Below are 17,075 nucleotides of genomic sequence, written 5' to 3' on the forward strand. Positions count from 1 at the left end.
CTGGTTAACTGGAGAAGTTCCAGTTGAATGGACATGGGCAAATGAAGCACCCACCTACAAGAAGAGTTGGAAGGATTGTCCAGGGAACTAGAGGCCTGTCAGCCTAACCTTAGTACCAGGGATGGTCATGGAGCAGATCATCCTAGTGCCATCATACAACATGTCCAGAGCAACCAGGGATCAGGCCCAGACAACATGGTTTTACAAAAGGCAGGTCCTGCTTAACCAACCTGATCTTCTATGACAACATGACCCATTTAGTGGATGAGGAAAAGGCTGGGTCGATGGGCTGAGACCAGTTGTGTGAAGTTCTCAGAGGTGAAGTGTCAGATCCTGCCCATGGATCACAGCAACCCCAGGCAGCACTGCAGACTGGAAAGCTGTGCAGCAGAAAAGGATCTGGGAGTGCTGGTCAACAACAGCTGAACATGATCCAGTGTGTGTGTGTGTGTCCAGGTTGCCAAGAAGGCCAGTGGCATCCTGGCTTGTATCAGCAATAGTGTGTCCAGCAGGACCAGGGCAGTGATTGTCCCCCTCTACTTGGCACTGGTGAGGCCACACCTGAAGTGCTGTGTCTGGTTTTGGGCCCCTCTCTACAAGAAGGACACAGAGGTGCTGACATGTGTCCAGAGAAGCACAATTGGGCTGGTGAAGGGTCTAGAAAACATGTATTGAGAGAAGCAGCTGAGGGAATTGGGGTTTAGCCTGGAGAAAAGGAGACTAGAGAGACCTCATTGCCCTCTACAACTACCTGAGAGGAGGCTGTAATGAGGTGGGGGTCTGTCTTCTACCGTGTTTCAAGTGAAAGGATGAGAGCAAATGGCCCTAAGTTGCACCAGGCAGGATTGGACATTAGAAAATGACTTTTCCCTGAAAGAGTGGTCAGGCATTAGAATAAGTTGCCCAGGGAGGTGGTGGAGTCATGGTCTCCGGAAGTGTCTAAGAGGTGTCTGGATGTGGCACTTGAGAGTATGGCTTGGGGGTGGTGTAGGTTGATGTTGGACTAGATGGTCTTGAGGGTATTTTCCAACCTTGATGATTCTGTGGTCTTAATCAGAATATAACTTGCTCCATTTATACAGAGTAGTAAAGTAATTCAAGGGGGAAGGACTAGAATAGAAACTGTCTTTTTAAATATTGCATCCTGGTAGAATAGATACAAAGAGAACTTTTTCAGCTGACAGCCAGCAGCACTTGAAGAGCAATTTAGAGGAAAGAAGAAAGCAGAAATAAAAGTTAACATTTCTGTAGCATCCTTTGCCCTATTTCTTAAGTGCATGACTTCAGCACACACATTCAAGGTTGCAGTGGAGGAGCCTGAGGAACACTTACTCCTTTAAGCCTGTTACATCTTGCTCTGAGTGGCTGCTCGTTATGAATCCAAGTATGATACTATTCTTAGCTTGTAAGAACTAGATCAGCTCTACAGAGTAGGCTTGTGGTAACTGTGCTGTTTTGTGTCTGGCTTAGTTATTATAGCACCAAACCTTTTTGCCAGAACAGGTTGCTTGCTAAATCCCTCTCTTCTGCTTGGCTTACAGGAGCCTTTTGTAGGTGTACTCATTTGTGGGGTTAAACTTCCATTTTCTCTGCTTGCTGACTGTGCCAGGCATAAACAGGGCAGCAGGAGTGCAAGAGCAGGGGTGGGGTTTGAGCAGCAAACTTGAACAGCAACTTGAACTTTAAATTGATTTAAGCTTCTCACGAATCAGCAGTACATGAGAACAGTCGGTTCACCAATTTTTCTTTCCTCCCCTGGCTATTTGTCTGTGACATGCATAAACTTTCCTGGCTGGCATGAAATTTTGAGCTTCTCTGTTTTGAACTTGATGTATCATTTTATTTATTGACTGAAATGATTAATTTTTTTTAATACAAATGCTGAGCTAAAGATTTGGGTTGTTCTGAAGTCAACCAGCAAGCCTAAGATATATTAAAGGCCTACTTTAAAAATTCCTCAAAAAACTGGGGCTAGTCTTTGTTCTGGAGTGGGCCCAGTTGTTTTTTCTGACTTAGGAACCACAATCTGCAACCACTTTATATGGAGTCTTCTGAGATGCTAAAGCTATTTAGATTCTTTTCCAGAAACTGTATGGATGTGCAGCTCTGAGTTTTACAGGCTGGAATTATAATATCAAGTAAATGTCTCTGATTGAAAGAGTGAACAGATGGGTTTGCAAGGAATCCCACCTTTCCACTGATCTGCTGCAAGCTAGTTTTAGAGTTACTGGATTTTCTTTTTTTCTCCTGTGAATGTCCAAACTTTCCAGAGAAATAAATCTGCAACTATGCCTTTTTAAAGTGTACTTTTCTTCAGGATATCATATGCTCATATGTATACTCTAACCCAATACAATGAGAAGAATGAGTTCTGTCTGCTTCATTGGGAAGGAGAGAGGAAAATGGGAAGATATTGGACTACTGGACTCCTAATAAAGCAAGAGACTGAAACTGGCTGGGGGTTAAGGTGAAAATTACTTTAGCAAGTCAAGATTCAGTCTTGCATCTGTGTCTCTACAGTACTGCATATATCCTTGAGTAGTTGATTGAAGTTTGCTAAATTCTGTATTAATGCAATTTTCTAGCCTTGAATTGGTAATCTGTAGTTTTGGTTAAAGAATAACAGCTTGAAATGCAGTGTGTGGTATTAAAAAAAAAGAAAGCAAGATACTTGGTAGTGAGTGGAGTTACAACTCTGAAAAACAGGAGCAGACATGGGAAACCCTCCTTTTGAGAGATATTTTCAGTTATGAGGTAAATTCTTAAAATATGGTATATTTTACTTTGTTTGGATTTTTAATACTGTGTTGCACACTTTAAAACACATCACCACTTCTTGATTCCACTAAATTTTTCCTCAACTGTCACTGTTTCTGCACACCCCAGACACTTTACATTTGTACCAGTGTCCTTAGAACATCTGCCTCCATAGGTATTTTCCATTCGTTCTGGGAGAGCCTTGCCTCTGCTTACCTGTCTCAGAAATTGTTCTCCTTGCAGATTTGAAGCCGTGCTGTGATGGAAGCCAATTATTCCGTGGCATGTTTGCTTCCTGCTCTGGATCATGTTTACAAGCCAGAGTGCTGTAGTAATAGTAGCAATAAGCAACCTGCCAGCTGTCATGCCAGCTCCATAGACTTTGTCTGCTGTCAGCTCTCTGGCTTGCTGACAGTGTCTGCCTTGGAAGCCCTCGCTGCACATGCACAGGGTAGTTCAGCTGCCTTCCTGCCTTGTGCCAGCAGAGACTGCTTTGGCCTGTCCCTAAGGAAAGCCGCATGCAAGAGGAGGAATGGTTTTCATTCTGCCCTCCTGCACGCCCTTTGAAGTCCTCATGGTGTGAATGAGTCTTACTTCCTGTGGCAGGGGTGAAAGGATAACTGAGTAAACTTGGCCTGAGGACTGGTACATAGTTCTGTTCCTCATAAGATACACCAAATCTCCCCATAACCATCCTCCCAGAAGAGCTTTCTTGCTCTGAATTTTGGATCTGTATCATACATAATTGACTTGTAAATGTGTTACTTTTTGGGAGGCAGACTTGTTTGCTTACCTCCCTGCACTGTTGTACAAAACCTCTTCATTTGAAGGGACTGAAGAAAACTTTACTTCTTTTACCTTAAAGCTTACTGAAAGTGGTCTGTTCCCATCTCATGGAGAAATTGACACAGTTGATGTTGAGCTACAGCTCATTCAAGCCCAGTAGCGGGTCTCTTCCTTCCTGGGCAGGACTGTCACTATAACCTGCTCATCAACCCCCCCAAAAAAAAGAGAAAAATTAAGATGAGGTTAGGATAAAAAATCTCACAGGTCTTTTATTAAAATTAACAGAAACTTTGAAAGAGTAATATTCCTTCTATCATTCACTTAATCAGGAGCTCAGATGCAAAGGCTCGGGTGAAGCTTCACTTGTAAACCTCAAGTTTTAAAATCTAGGAACTCGTGTCAAGAGTTCAGTATTCTCTTGAAAACACACCAGTTCCATATCTGCAATTTTGTCATATTATTGGGCCTGGAGTATGTATGTTTCCTTTAAAAGGCACCAGAATTAATGCAATGCCCCCTCAGGCAGAGTGCTTGTGATCAAAGGGCTGTGAAAGATTGGATGCTGATAGTCTTTACTTTTTCTTTTTTTTTTTTTTTCTTTTCTTTTTTCTTCTTTTTTTTTTCTTTTGACCCACAACATCCTTAAATACAGTTCAGCAGTGCAATAACATTTTGTTATTCTGGAACTAGATTTTCTAAAATGTTTGTTAGTAAAATGCAATGTCTCCTTTTTCTTCCTGAGAGTGGAATAACCTCCTTTATTTTTGTTCCTGGATTTTTTGCCTGCTGTGCTGCAGATCTCAGCAACAGATCTGTTTGTGGATATGTGTGTGTTTTTACATATGCACAAGTATGAACATAGCTGGGGGTGAGGCTGCACTTGTCTAATGTAGGTAGCATGATTTTGTTTTGGTTGTATTTATGTTTGAAATTGACTTCTTATTCTTCACATGAATGAGAGTTTGTCTGATTAAGTAGCCAGTATTGTTCAAGCCTCTCTGTGTTCCAGAGCTCTGAACACCAGTTGCTTGCTGTCCTTGGGTGCAAAGCAACCTGCTCACCACAGGCAACAGGGATAAAGTGTTCAAAGGACAGTGGGACGTGATTCAGTCTGTGTTTCACCTTATAAACTTCCCTTTTCCCCCGCCCTCCCCCTTCTCCTTCTGCTTGGCAATAAAAGAGTGTCCTGTGTAATAGGAGTTGGGAGAGGGGGAGGAATAGCAGGCTTACGATAGACCTAGCTTTGCTGAAACATTGGATGATGTCCAGTGTGACCATGCAGAGGGATGAGCTCAGGGAAATGGTTGGAACTTCAAAGGCCTTTTTGTATTGCTCACTGTCAGTTGACAGATGTGCTCTCTTTAGCTGTTGCTGCCCAGCCTAGTTCTTCCCACTGGCTCCCCTTCCTTGAGTTTGCTCCCCATCCTGCCTCTGGCTCTGCCTGGAGAGGCAAGTTAGTACCTGTCTGTCTGGGTATTTACCTGCTTTCAACTCCATCTTGGGACTTGCCTTTGCTCATCTCTCCTAGGAAAATATTGTTTCTTTGCATTGATATGGAGAGATCAAGCTGGAACTGAGCAGAGAAGGGGCGTTGAGGCTTAACTGTGTTTACTGTTGGCATAGCCTAATCCTGCTGTGAGCACTGGTGAAAGCATTTTACTACAATCTGTGATTGGTCTCTTATCAGGAGAAGTGATGCCTATGAAGGACTTGTAGCTATTTCAAAAAGTAATACATATCCTTCATTTTACAGGTTGGAGAAGGGGGAAAAAGAGGTAGAAATGTTCCAGGGTCATACCTCAATATCAAGATAGGATAAGAATATGGGGATTCAGTTTCTAATCTTCTTGATGCTAATCCAGTTTGTCCTCCAGCAAGATGAAGAGGTCTTGTTCCACCTCTGTCAGTGAAAAGACTTCTTGCTGCTTCATTTGTATTTCATGTACCTACTTTGTGACTATGGCTTTTAAAGTTAGCTATGTGAGTGAAAATAATACACTTAGCAGACTGTATAGCTGCTCCATTATGTCAGAACAAGACATAGTGGTGGTTGTTTGAATGTCCTAAGTGTGACCTCCTAACTTTTGAATTTCCTCTTAACTTCAAATTTCCAAACACTTTGGATGTATTTACAACGGTATTAAACATTCACTGTGTGCTAGTGATATGGCCTTGGCTTTAACTCTATAGAAATAAGACTCATCAAAATATGAAGTGATAAATGGCCAAGAGAAGAGCTGATTAGTAACAATCCTAGAGCAAAGGGCTGTGCAGTGGAAATGAAGCCTGATGTTCTTAGAACAAATCGAAGGAAACTGGAATGGTTTTGTGTAAGCAGTGTGCTTTTTAGTGGGAAGAAGGGATTGGGAGGGCAGAGCTAGGAAGAGGGGGATTAGGAAGATTGCCCCCATGTGAAAGCTGCTCCCAGAATTTCTTGCATTTTCTTTTGAAGCATCTGTTTCTGACCGTTATTAGATTCAGATTACAGGTTTATGTGGATCCCTGCCCTGATCCCATTGGCAGTTCCTCTGCTCTATGAGACATCAGCCCTCATTCATTAGGTTGGGTTTTTTGGTCTCAAGTGGGTTTGTGGTTTTTCTTCCTCCTTTAAAGGAGAGCTCCTGTAGAAGGAGATTTAATTCCACCCTGCCCCCACTCCAGTGTTTTCTGGGCTAGCACACTTTATCTCTGCTGGGTTAGGGAATTTGGTCCTCCTTTGTATATGGCAGTTTGTGTTTTGCTCTCTTCCCCTGTGCTTGAAGCTTGATTTTTATATCTAGGGGGAGTATGAAATTGGTTGAACTGTTCCCTGTAGGGGTGGAATTTCATTTTATGTCTTTAGCTCATGAAGGGATGCAGCAGTTCAGTGGGATAATGGTATCTGCTCTGAACCAGCGCTAATGGCTTAACCCTCTGGGAGCCTGAAGAATTCTCCCCTGGAGAGTGAGCATGCAAATTCCCTTCCAGGTGGCTCCTGTGCAGTCCTTTGGTGATTAGTCATGCTAAAGCATCTGCTGGGAGGATGGTCTTAGTCTTGAAATTGCAGCTGAGGCCAGGGAAGGTCTTTCTCAGCGTGCAGTGTTTGGAAGTTGTTCTTGGGGGAGAGAGGTCTGATCTGTGGGACTGATTGTCTGAGTCAAAAAATGTCCTGGTTTTATTTGGAAGCAGAGTTTGCAAAATGGAGAGTTTTCTACTTCTACCTGCCCTGAGGAAGAAGACAAAACTCCTTCATTTTGCTGCAGCAAACCACAGAAACTGAAATATAAGGAAGGGGGCCAGTTACTGGAAGATCAGGACCTGTAGAGGGAAAATAGAGATTTCTGTGCTTCACCTTTCTGAGTATTTCTTATCCTTCATACCCCTCTGGGGCCCAGAAGTAGCTGGATATGAGATGGATAGATATCTGCATGGGGTAGCCTAGACATGATGGGAAGGACCTTTTCCCAAGGACCAATGCCAAATTGTTTGTATGTTGAGGGCAATTACATCTGTTGTGATGTCCTCAGATACAGAAATGCCTGCCACACTACAGGAACAACTGAGAAGATTATCTGAATTTGTGGTTAGAAAAATGAATGTTAGAGAAAGTCTGAATTTATCTGCCCTAATATATTCTTAGAGAGGGGGGCTTTTAGGACAAGCCCTTGGTGAAAAATGTTGGAGGGCTTGCTATGGAGAGCAGTGAATGATTCAGTATGAATAATCCATGCATCTTTAACAGGACACTGGTGGCAGTCCTGGGCCAAGGGGAAACAGAGGGTTGAGAAAGCTGGAAAAACTGAAAATGTGACTATTTGTTCTCCTTATTAAATCATCCTCCTTTTGTGTGTGGCTGCTGTCTTCACCTTCCTTTTTTACCCACCTCCCTCCCCTCTCACTCCCACCTCCAGGACAGTGTTGGCAGGAAAGGGAGTAGCAGCATAGCAGAAGAGGGCTGGCCCGCCTGGTGACAGATGGGAGTTGCTGTCGGCAGGCTGGGCTGGGATGAAAGGGTTTCAGGCAGGGTTTCAGGGCCTTTCTCGCCCTCGCCCCGTCACATCACTGAGCAAATGCTGTTCTTTGGAGAACACACCTGTCAGGAACAGTCTTGTGCAGCCCCTTGCCTACCACAGCTGGCAGCACTTAAAAGCATGAATCTCTCAGAGTTGAGTGTTCCTCTCATCTGTGGGGGAAAGAACAGGAATGATGTTCCCCCTTGAATTCCAGCTTTGTGGCTCCAGGCCTCTTCAGATGCTGTGGATTTGTGGTCCCACTCCATTGCAAACAGACTCCTGTGTGGGCAGGCATCATCCCATGTCTGTCCCCTTCTTTCATCCTTTCTGGATGGAAACCTTGAGCAAGCTCAGGACTGTTGTCCACGCCTGAGGTACAGAAAATTATCCCCAGCAGTGGATTCTTGCTTCTCAGCCTTTCCTTGCAGATTTTTTGGGCAAGAAACCCTGACAGAGTCCCCATGCTGAAACACACACTGTAGCATGTGACTTCATAAAGTCAAAACACTGCTTCTGATAGTTCTCACTCTAAGGAACTTGCTGTGTAATAGAAACAGGATGGACTGCCCTGGGAAGCATGCAGGAAAGATGTTGATGGTTTAACTTCGCTTGTTATAAAGCAAGTGCAGTTATGGGAGGACAGCAGGCTCAAGGATGAAAGAGGAAAAAGGAACTCAATGGGGGAATTGCAACAGCTACTTTATTGTGGAAAGGTCAGTGTTTCTCTGGGGAAGAGAGACTGCCAAGCTACAGACCTACCCTGACCCCCCCTCTAAGGAACAGCTCTTCCTGATAACTTGAAATTTTGTCTTTTGTTTCTAAGAGATTTAGCTCTGCTCCCTCAGGAGGGAAGGAACTTTGTTTTCAGGAAGGAAGCTGGCTGCAGCTCCATGAAGTGTTTCTTTGCTCTTTCAGTGCTGCCCACGTGCTCCCCCTTGGACTTTCACTGTGACAATGGAAAGTGTATCCGCCGGTCGTGGGTCTGCGATGGAGACAATGACTGTGAGGATGACTCTGATGAGCAGGACTGCCGTAAGTCACCTGTCTGCGGAAGAGGGTGGGTGCAGTGCCTGCCTGCTGTGACTGGGGAAAGTTGACCCTTTTTATTACAAAAGTCTATCCACTAAATTGGACCACTGGCTTGTAGTAAGCTATATTCTGCCCATGACAGAGGTGTGTACCTGTAAACCCTGCTGCCTTGGCACCTGGCTTGCTGTTCAGCTGCCTGTCTTGGGGGAGGGGATGCTTCTCCATCCAGCTGTAGAACCGTTTATGCCCTGCAGCCCTGCTAGTTAATGTCCCATGAAGCACTTCCCTGAGCTGGGCTCTTCATGCCCTCCCCTGTCAGTGGAAACACCTAACCCCTGCCAAATCCCACTGAACTGCCTGTCTGGCTGACTTCCTGTGGCCTCAGGTTCCACTGTCTGACTTTTCTGCAGTGCTGGCCTGTCACCAGCATCCTCTCCCTTCAAACAGGGCTCCTTGAGGAGAGGGAAGGTGCTGTAAGGATACTGCCTACTCAAGAGTTGTGTGCATGGTGCTCCAGAGTGACCCTCTTGGAGGAAGCCCATCTGAAGAAATATAGAAATAAAGCTCTTGACTGTAAAGTATTCTATGTCCACTGCATGCACGGAAGTTAGTTCACCTTCTGATCAGTATCTCTGATCTTTGCCTGCCTTTTTGGGCAAAGAACTGGGAAGCAAAGTTCAGGGCTTGACATCCTGTGTGATGCTCTGGAATGCAGGACTAAACTCAGTTTTCCAGTCCATTCAAATATATTAATGAAGGAAAAGATATGTAATTCTGGGTCTCTTTGGTTTTCTGTTTTTCATAAACGTTTGAAATGCCCTCATATCTAAGATAACAGTGGACAAGGGTGTGATCAAAAGATTTGGAGACCAATGAAAGGAGAAAGAAGGTTCTGTGCTTGAGAGATTCCTGGGAGGTTATTCAGGCTAGCAGTAACCATAGGAGGGTTTCTGTTGGACTGGAGTCCTCAGGTGCTGAATTTGCAGTCCTTTTCATTTCCTTACTTGTCTGCAGACAAGCTTCCTTAGGAGACTGGCAAGGAGAGTGGAATGAGTCTCCAAATACTGAGGTGTTCGCAAGAGGAAGTTCAAATTTTCTCTCTCCCTCTTCAGTGAACGTGTCCTTTGCTTTGAAGACAGCTTTGACATTATTGTGAAAAGAAGGTGGATATACAATACTGCTAGCATTTATCTGTTAGATGATGGCAGAGACTATTAACTCATTTAAAAAGAGGTTTGCATTACCTTTTTTCTGTTCAGGGTTATCTTGAGTCTGGCTTGGGACAGTGCTAAAATACATACCAGCATGGGATGGGTGGCTTCATCTCCGTTCCAGCTAATTCCTTCAACCTAAACCTCAAGTTTTTGAGCCTGCTGTACTGTTGGTGTGTGAGCAGAGTGGAAAAGAGACACTCAAGAAATCTCCCAGTGGCTCCCTTTATATTTGTTAGGAGAATCAGCTCTCCAGCATCACTGTGTCCTTGGAGGATGATGTTGCTTGGCTTGTAACTTGTCACACATTTGGTGTTCTGCAAGCTAAATCTTCTTGCCTTGCCTTCACCTTACCCCTGTTGTGTCCTTGCAGCTCCAAGGGAGTGTGAGGAAGATGAGTTCTCATGTCAGAATGGATACTGCATTCGCAGCCTGTGGCACTGTGATGGTGACAATGACTGTGGGGACAACAGTGATGAGCAGTGTGGTGAGTTAATGTAAATACTGCCTTCACAGTACTTCAAGAGGAGTTGTGCAGAGTCCAGCCTGTGCACTTCTAGGATTCCCGGAGCATGGCTAAGGCTCCCAGCTGGCTTTTCTGGGCTGAACTTGTGGGATATAACATTCCAAGGGTTGGCTGCTTAGGATCTTGGGCTATGTGACTTACCTGTCAGGCAAAAAAAATCACTTGAGACCTTTCATTCCTTGACATGGGATTGTGAATTCCCCTCGGATTCCTGTTGAATCCAGCACTCTGTGTCAGTTCAGTGAACAATGCCGGTTTTGCTCAGGCCCTGCCTGACATGGATATGTATGGTTTAATGAGCAGTCTTGTGTGTGGGTGCCTTAGGAGCTTCAGGAGGATGTTGTGGTGTTTTCCTGGGTACTCTGAGAAAAGCCAAGGCTTTGTTTGCATTGCTGTCTCTGCAGATATGAGAAAGTGCTCAGAGAAGGAGTTCCGTTGCAGTGACGGCAGCTGCATAGCTGAGCACTGGTTCTGTGATGGGGACACAGACTGCAAGGATGGCTCAGACGAAGAGAATTGCCGTGAGTGCTTTTCTTTGTAATCACAGGAAATAGCCCTTTGGACCTGCTCTTGCCTTGGGTTTTGGCATGTTTTCTGCAGCAGTGATCAAAAGCAAGTTAGTCCTGCCTGTACTGGCAGCTATGCTACCTTCTGCTGCCTACCCCAGAGGGCAAAAAAGAATTGTGTCTCTCTTGTGTTACCTCACAAGCATACTTCATCTGTGTCTTGCTGCTTCTTTCTTCCCATAGCTGTGATCTTGGGTTGAGCAGGAGGTTTATACTTTACTGAATATAGCTCTCTATGAAACTGGAGGAGTTGAAGGGCAACTGGAAGGAAAGAATATTATTCCCTTCTTTTTCCTCTTGTCTGATTCCAGACTAAGATTTTGGAAGTGGAGGCATACTCTGCTTATTGAAACCACCCTCAGGTACTGCACACTGAAGACACCTCCTGCCTGCCCAGTCTCCATTCATGTAAATGATTTTTGCAGGATGTTGCCCAACAAGTGACCCATGCTGTAGGAGGGGGGTGGTGTTGAGGCATGAGAACCCACAACAGTTGTTTCCTTCTTCACCTTCACAGGCTTGTAGCAAGTGGGACAGGAGTTTGTGTCCCTTTCTAACCCACACAGCCTCTCTCCTGAGTGTGAGCACTGTCCATGTCTCTGGAACTTGCCATGGTCCCTTCCCCCTCCCTGCTCTCAAAGGCATTTTGCAGAATTTGTTCTAGATAGCAAGAAACTTCAAAAGGCTCTGGGAGGGGGATGAGGGCCGCCAGCTCCTGAAGGGCAGGGGGAGTGGATGCATGGGGGAGTTGTCTTTTATCTTTCCAGATAATGAGACTTGACAGAAAGCCAAGGGCTGCAAACATTTCTAAGCCAGGAAAGGACTCTAAGAGGAAGCCAGCCTCTCTCCCTCTCCTTTCGCTCTCTGCCTTTCTTGTTCCCTTGCCTGTCACTTCACCGAAGGCCATGAATAGACCCTTAGGAAGGGAAGAGAGATGTTCCAACGTTGCCTCCTGTGGGAGTGGAGGGGCACCCAGAAGTGGTGCCCCTGTTTCTCTGAGCTGAAACACTATTTCAGTCCTAGCTGGCAGTTGTCTCTATAAGACATTTTAAGTAACTTGCTAAGAAGTTCAGTTTGGCTACCTCCTGTTCTTTTATCTTCATCCATGTGGTTGTCATCTTTTTCTTATCTACAATCATGTTTGTTGTTCGTCTGGTACAAGGTGGGATTACACACTTCTTTTTTGTCTGGGTTTTTTTTCCTTTTCTTTTTGTTTCTTCTGGGGATGTGTGTGTTATAATTGAATCACACAGCATGATAATTTAAGTCACTGATTTAATTTTCTCAGGGAAACTGAAACACTCAGGCTCTTTTGGTGAGGGCCACATTAACACACATTTTCATATCCAGCTGCTGATGCTCACTGAATTAAAGCTCTTAGCTCATGCCTTCAGGCTGTGCCCATTTCTTCAAGTTGAAGAGGCAGATGTTGTTCACTTTCTAGACTACTCTTTCTTTTCAATCTTTCTTTTCCTTTTTGTTTAATAAATTTATATTCAGAACTCCTCAGTTGGGAGACTTGTATATCTGAAACATACAGTGTGTTCTCTAAATAGTATGAGGTGTCAGATTCTGTTGAGTGGGACTCAAAATATTTTTCATGCCTTCCCACTTAGTGTACTGTTGAACAGAGAGCAGTAGGCAAATCCTTGACCATTAGTTTGTTTGGCTTTGCCCAGGGTCATCTCTCTGGCAGCGCTCCTTTCTGAATAGGAATGGTTGTTTTGGCCAGAGCTTGAGAGGAGAGGGAGGGGGAAATCCTCAAAGGTCAGGTGCTGGCCTGGACACCCTGCTGCTTGCTTGCTTCCTTTGGTCTTCAAGTGATTATTTTTGTTAAAATTTTAAAGGAATCATTCCTTAGTTTAACCTTGCATTCTGACATGCCACAGTCCTTAATATGAGTTATCCCTAAGGTTTCTTTATTTTTCTGTTTTTCTATCTACCTTTTTTCAGATTTATTAAACAATTTAAACACTTTTTTGGCATTAAGACATAGAGCTTCAAGCATAAGATGGAAGGTGCCACTCTTGGATCCTTTTTGAGACTTTCCCATAAATTCTTCCTTCATATCTTTTTACTTCTCTAGAATTTAATGGCTTTTGAAAAGTTCAGTGTTTATAGCCTAATATCCTATGTAACTTTTTTAAAAAATTGTATTTACTGGATCATCCGCATGAATCTTTACATATAAGTTTAACCTGCTTTTCAATGAAGCAAAACCAGCATTCCTCTCTGTAATACAAATCACGCAGAGATAAGCAGCAATGAATACTTGCCAGTCCATTATGGGGCTGAGAAAGTTGCCTCTAAACTAGACCGTGCCTTGTCACCTCACATTTCTTTTCTTTGATTCCCTTGTTAGCATCAGATGTTCCAGCTGCCACCTGCAGCTTGGAGGAGTTCCAGTGTGCATATGGACGCTGCATCTTGGACATCTACCACTGTGATGGTGATGATGACTGTGGGGACTGGTCTGATGAATCTGACTGCTGTAAGTTATCACAGGGTGTTGTCCTTGTCCAAGAATCAGAGTTGCAAACCTAAATGCATTTTGGGTTGTCTGGAGAAGGGGTTACAGTGTGGATGACAATCTAATTGTTCACAGATAAGCTGGCTTCTTCATTATTAGGGGTTTTGTTTAACTCTGGAAAGTGAGAATAGTGATGAGAACTATGTAGTCAGTGCACTATTGCTTACAAGAATTACTACAGTTTTTAATAGAAATCTATGCAGGACCAAGTTCCTTAATAATAGGGGGTAAGGGTGAAACTGAGGAGCTTTGGGGATTGTTACATTGGTCTGAGTTTGCTCTTTTTGTGTTTTGATATCTCTGCAGCATCTCACCAGCCTTGTCGCTCTGGAGAGTTCATGTGCAACAGTGGCTTGTGCATTAATGCTGGCTGGAGGTGTGATGGTGACTTTGACTGCGATGACCAGTCAGATGAGAGGAACTGCAGTAAGTGCTGGGAACTGGTGGAAACATTCTGTTTCTGTGGATGCAAAAGAGTGTTTGGGACAGTTAGCTTTAGAATTTGGTCTCTTCTGATCCTTCTTGCTCATCTGATGTTCCTCTTTCGGGCCCTCAGCTACATCTATGTGCACAGCTGACCAGTTCCGCTGCAAGTCAGGACGCTGTGTCCGTCTGTCCTGGCGTTGTGATGGGGAAGATGACTGCTCTGACAACAGTGATGAGGAGAACTGTGAGAACACAGGTTTGACCTGCTGCCTTGCTGCTTAATAGCTAATTAAGTTTCCATCCAGATGGTAATAGGTATAAAGTCTCTTTTTGTATTGCTTCAGGGACTTCAGCCTAGAGTTTCTGTCCTTCCCAGAGAATGGGATCTGTAGGCTGTCTTACATGCTTGCTAACTTGTGCAGGTCTGTGTGCTTACACTAACTTAGGTGAAGGTGTTTTCTGGTCAAGTATCCTCCTGTCTTGTCCTTACACTGTGAATTACCACAGAGCTCTGGGACAATTCCATTCAGACTTGGGAACATCAATAATGTACCAAGTTACTACCTTTTCACATGGGCTATACTAATTCTCGCCTTCTAGGTAGTTCTGGATAGCTTTCCTGTTGCATTGTGAAGCTGCTGAACAATTCTAGCAAGCAGTGGAATCAATAAGAACATTTAGTGGAAGAGAATAACAAGACCTTTATTTAGAGCATTAAGGGTGTTGTCTTCCCCCTTAGACATTTGCTCAGGAGTTACTCTTTCTAGTATTCACTTCACATATTGCTATTCCTTTGTGTGATAGTGGTTATGAGGAGCAGGAGGGTTTTAACGCACCCTAGTGTTATGGTAGGATTCAAGGAATGTCTAGAATCTTCTCTATTCCTTAAAGTCTTCAGGATGTCTATAGGTTTTGTTGAGGACTAGAGTGTGCTGGTCCATGAATTCATCCTAGTGAGTGGAGCCCAGCTATGTGTACTGATCCTTCTGCATCTGTGTATTCTGAACAGTGGTTTTAGGGGTGACAGAATGGATTTGTGAAACTGTACCTCTTGTTTTGGGGCTGTTGAGGAGTGGAGAGTGGCTGTTCTATGAGGACAGCTGAGCTCAGAGGATCTGGAGGGGCACACTTTGTAGTCAGTTTGAGAGCAGCTGCTCTCAATTGGTCAGCTGTTGTGAGCATCAGCATGGTGATCCTGGAAAAAGCAATTGTACTTAAAAGACCAGCTGGTAACCCTGTTTCCTCATCCTGATAACAAAAGTACTTAGAGGTACTGAAAGAAGCAAAGCCAAACTTCCAGAGCCATTGAAATTCACTATCTCCATATCAAACCAAACACAAGGTACAGTTACTGTGAGGTTAGTTGTGCAGTTCTGTGTTAGGTCTATGGTGACAGTGAAAGGTCTATGGTGAAAATTAAACTGGTTTTTCCAGGAAGTGTACTCACTCATCTAAGTGACATAGTGTGGTGTCCCAATGTCTGTAGCAGGAGTTAAAATCCTCTTGGTTTAGAGCAGAGATATATTTGTATTGGCCATAGAGAAGATTCCTAAAATACTAGGCAATCAGCTGGTGTGAGGATCTTTATGTTCGATATGACAAATGAAATCCAAGTTTCAGAATCCTTCATATACAGTATTCCTGTGCTCTGAAAAGTGAATCTGCATGTTGTCTGGTTTTGTGTTTGCACCTGGTGTGTCTGTAGTTCTTAACTGTACTTGTTCATCTTACAACTACCCTTTTCCACACTGTTTACAGGCAGTCTGCCAATCTGATTGTTTCTATGCTGGTAATGTATTGTCCTATTATCTTTGTAAGATTATCAGAGGGTGATGATTTAGGGACCGCTAATCAAGTTAGCTCAAAAAGTACAAGAAGTAAGAGGCAACAGGACAGTGCAATTATTGCTGAAGAAACAATCAGATTGGCAAAGTCCCTACAAACAGTATTACTTTGCTTACAAGAATTCTGTGCAGTCTCCTTGCCAACAGCAGAAGTTGAAGCGTGTAGGTCATGTGAAATCCTGTTGCCTGAGCTCAGATTTCAGGGATGCATGTAAATCTCATTCCAAGTCCATCAAAGTACAGCTAGAGTTAGACAAGATGTTCCTTCCTAGGCAGGCTTAAGATCCATAGCTGTGCTGGTGTGACAGATCAGATTATTAAAGTGAGGAACTGATTCCTCCTTTGCACATGCTGAGTAGGTTTGTGGATTCTGAAACCAAAAGGAGCTAAGCCAGGACCTTCCAGTCATTCTAACAGAATCTAGTCAGATGAACTTCACAGTAAAGCAACAGTAGACTCGGACTGGCAGAGAGCTTGCAGACCTCCAAATCAGCATAAATATATGCAGAGCAGTAAGGACTGCTAGATGAGCTGAATTCAAAGGAAGAGGAAGTAATGTATTTGTGCTCATATGAAAAGTTTGTAACAAATCTTGGAAAATGTTCGGTATTCTTTTCTTCACCATGACTATTGTTCCATCAGTAAGCTGTGATGTGCTACTTTTCCCTTCTATTGCAGGCACCCCTCAGTGTGCCCCAGACCAGTTCCTGTGTGGGAATGGGCGTTGCATTGGCCAGAGGAAGCTGTGCAATGGAGCAAATGATTGTGGAGATGGCAGTGATGAGAGCCCACATCAAAACTGCCGTAAGTCCTCCCAAGTTCAGTCTTAGACACAAATGGAGGCCCGTTAATGTGTGGGAGTCTATCTGGTGTTACTGAAGGATGTGTGTAGGAAAGAAAGTCTGAGCTGTGATAATGGAAGCGAGTTAAAGATTGAGGAAAAAAACCTTGTTGGTTTTGCCAATTAAAGACTGCACACAAGGAATGATGGGGAAAAGATTATGATCTCAGATATCACCATTTGTCTGCAGGGACACTGAATCCTAAAAACATGTTAATCTGAGCTCTGCTGTCCTGTTCAGTTGTGGCCTGCAGAGGAGAGCTCTGGCTGCAAAGAGGAAGCTTCCAGCACAGCTTGTGTCCTCCCCCTCTTGTTCAGCCTGCTTTGAAGGGTGACTGCTGCCTAGCAGCTGAAGGCAAGAGCAGCTGCCTTGTGGTTTCTGCTCAGTTATCTTCACATGTTTCTTCCGCAGGTCCAAGAACAGGGGAGGAGAATTGCAATGTCAACAATGGTGGCTGTGCTCAGAAATGCCAGATGGTGCGAGGGATGGTGCAGTGCACTTGCCACACAGGTTACAGGCTCCTGGAAGATGGCCGATCATGTCAAGGTGGGTTTTTGGAGCAGTAG

At 44.1% G+C, this 17,075-nt stretch overlaps 1 protein-coding gene across 3 annotated transcripts in view; it reads left to right on the forward strand.

The window, feature by feature from the left end:
• The window catches only part of LRP4 (LDL receptor related protein 4), an 84,524-nt gene that overhangs the window by 43,598 nt on the left and 23,851 nt on the right, over positions 1 to 17,075 (forward strand). For all 3 annotated transcript variants that reach the window (XM_059474257.1, XM_059474258.1, XM_059474259.1), the window contains exons 3-10: positions 8,451 to 8,567; positions 10,149 to 10,262; positions 10,706 to 10,822; positions 13,230 to 13,358; positions 13,704 to 13,823; positions 13,954 to 14,079; positions 16,346 to 16,471; positions 16,921 to 17,055. In XM_059474257.1, coding sequence (XP_059330240.1) covers positions 8,451 to 8,567; positions 10,149 to 10,262; positions 10,706 to 10,822; positions 13,230 to 13,358; positions 13,704 to 13,823; positions 13,954 to 14,079; positions 16,346 to 16,471; positions 16,921 to 17,055 — 984 coding nt within the window. The remainder of the gene's footprint in view (positions 1 to 8,450; positions 8,568 to 10,148; positions 10,263 to 10,705; positions 10,823 to 13,229; positions 13,359 to 13,703; positions 13,824 to 13,953; positions 14,080 to 16,345; positions 16,472 to 16,920; positions 17,056 to 17,075) is intronic.

The sequence above is a fragment of the Ammospiza nelsoni genome, chromosome 6 (genome assembly GCF_027579445.1).
Source record: "Ammospiza nelsoni isolate bAmmNel1 chromosome 6, bAmmNel1.pri, whole genome shotgun sequence".
In the NCBI taxonomy this organism is placed as follows: domain Eukaryota; kingdom Metazoa; phylum Chordata; class Aves; order Passeriformes; family Passerellidae; genus Ammospiza; species Ammospiza nelsoni.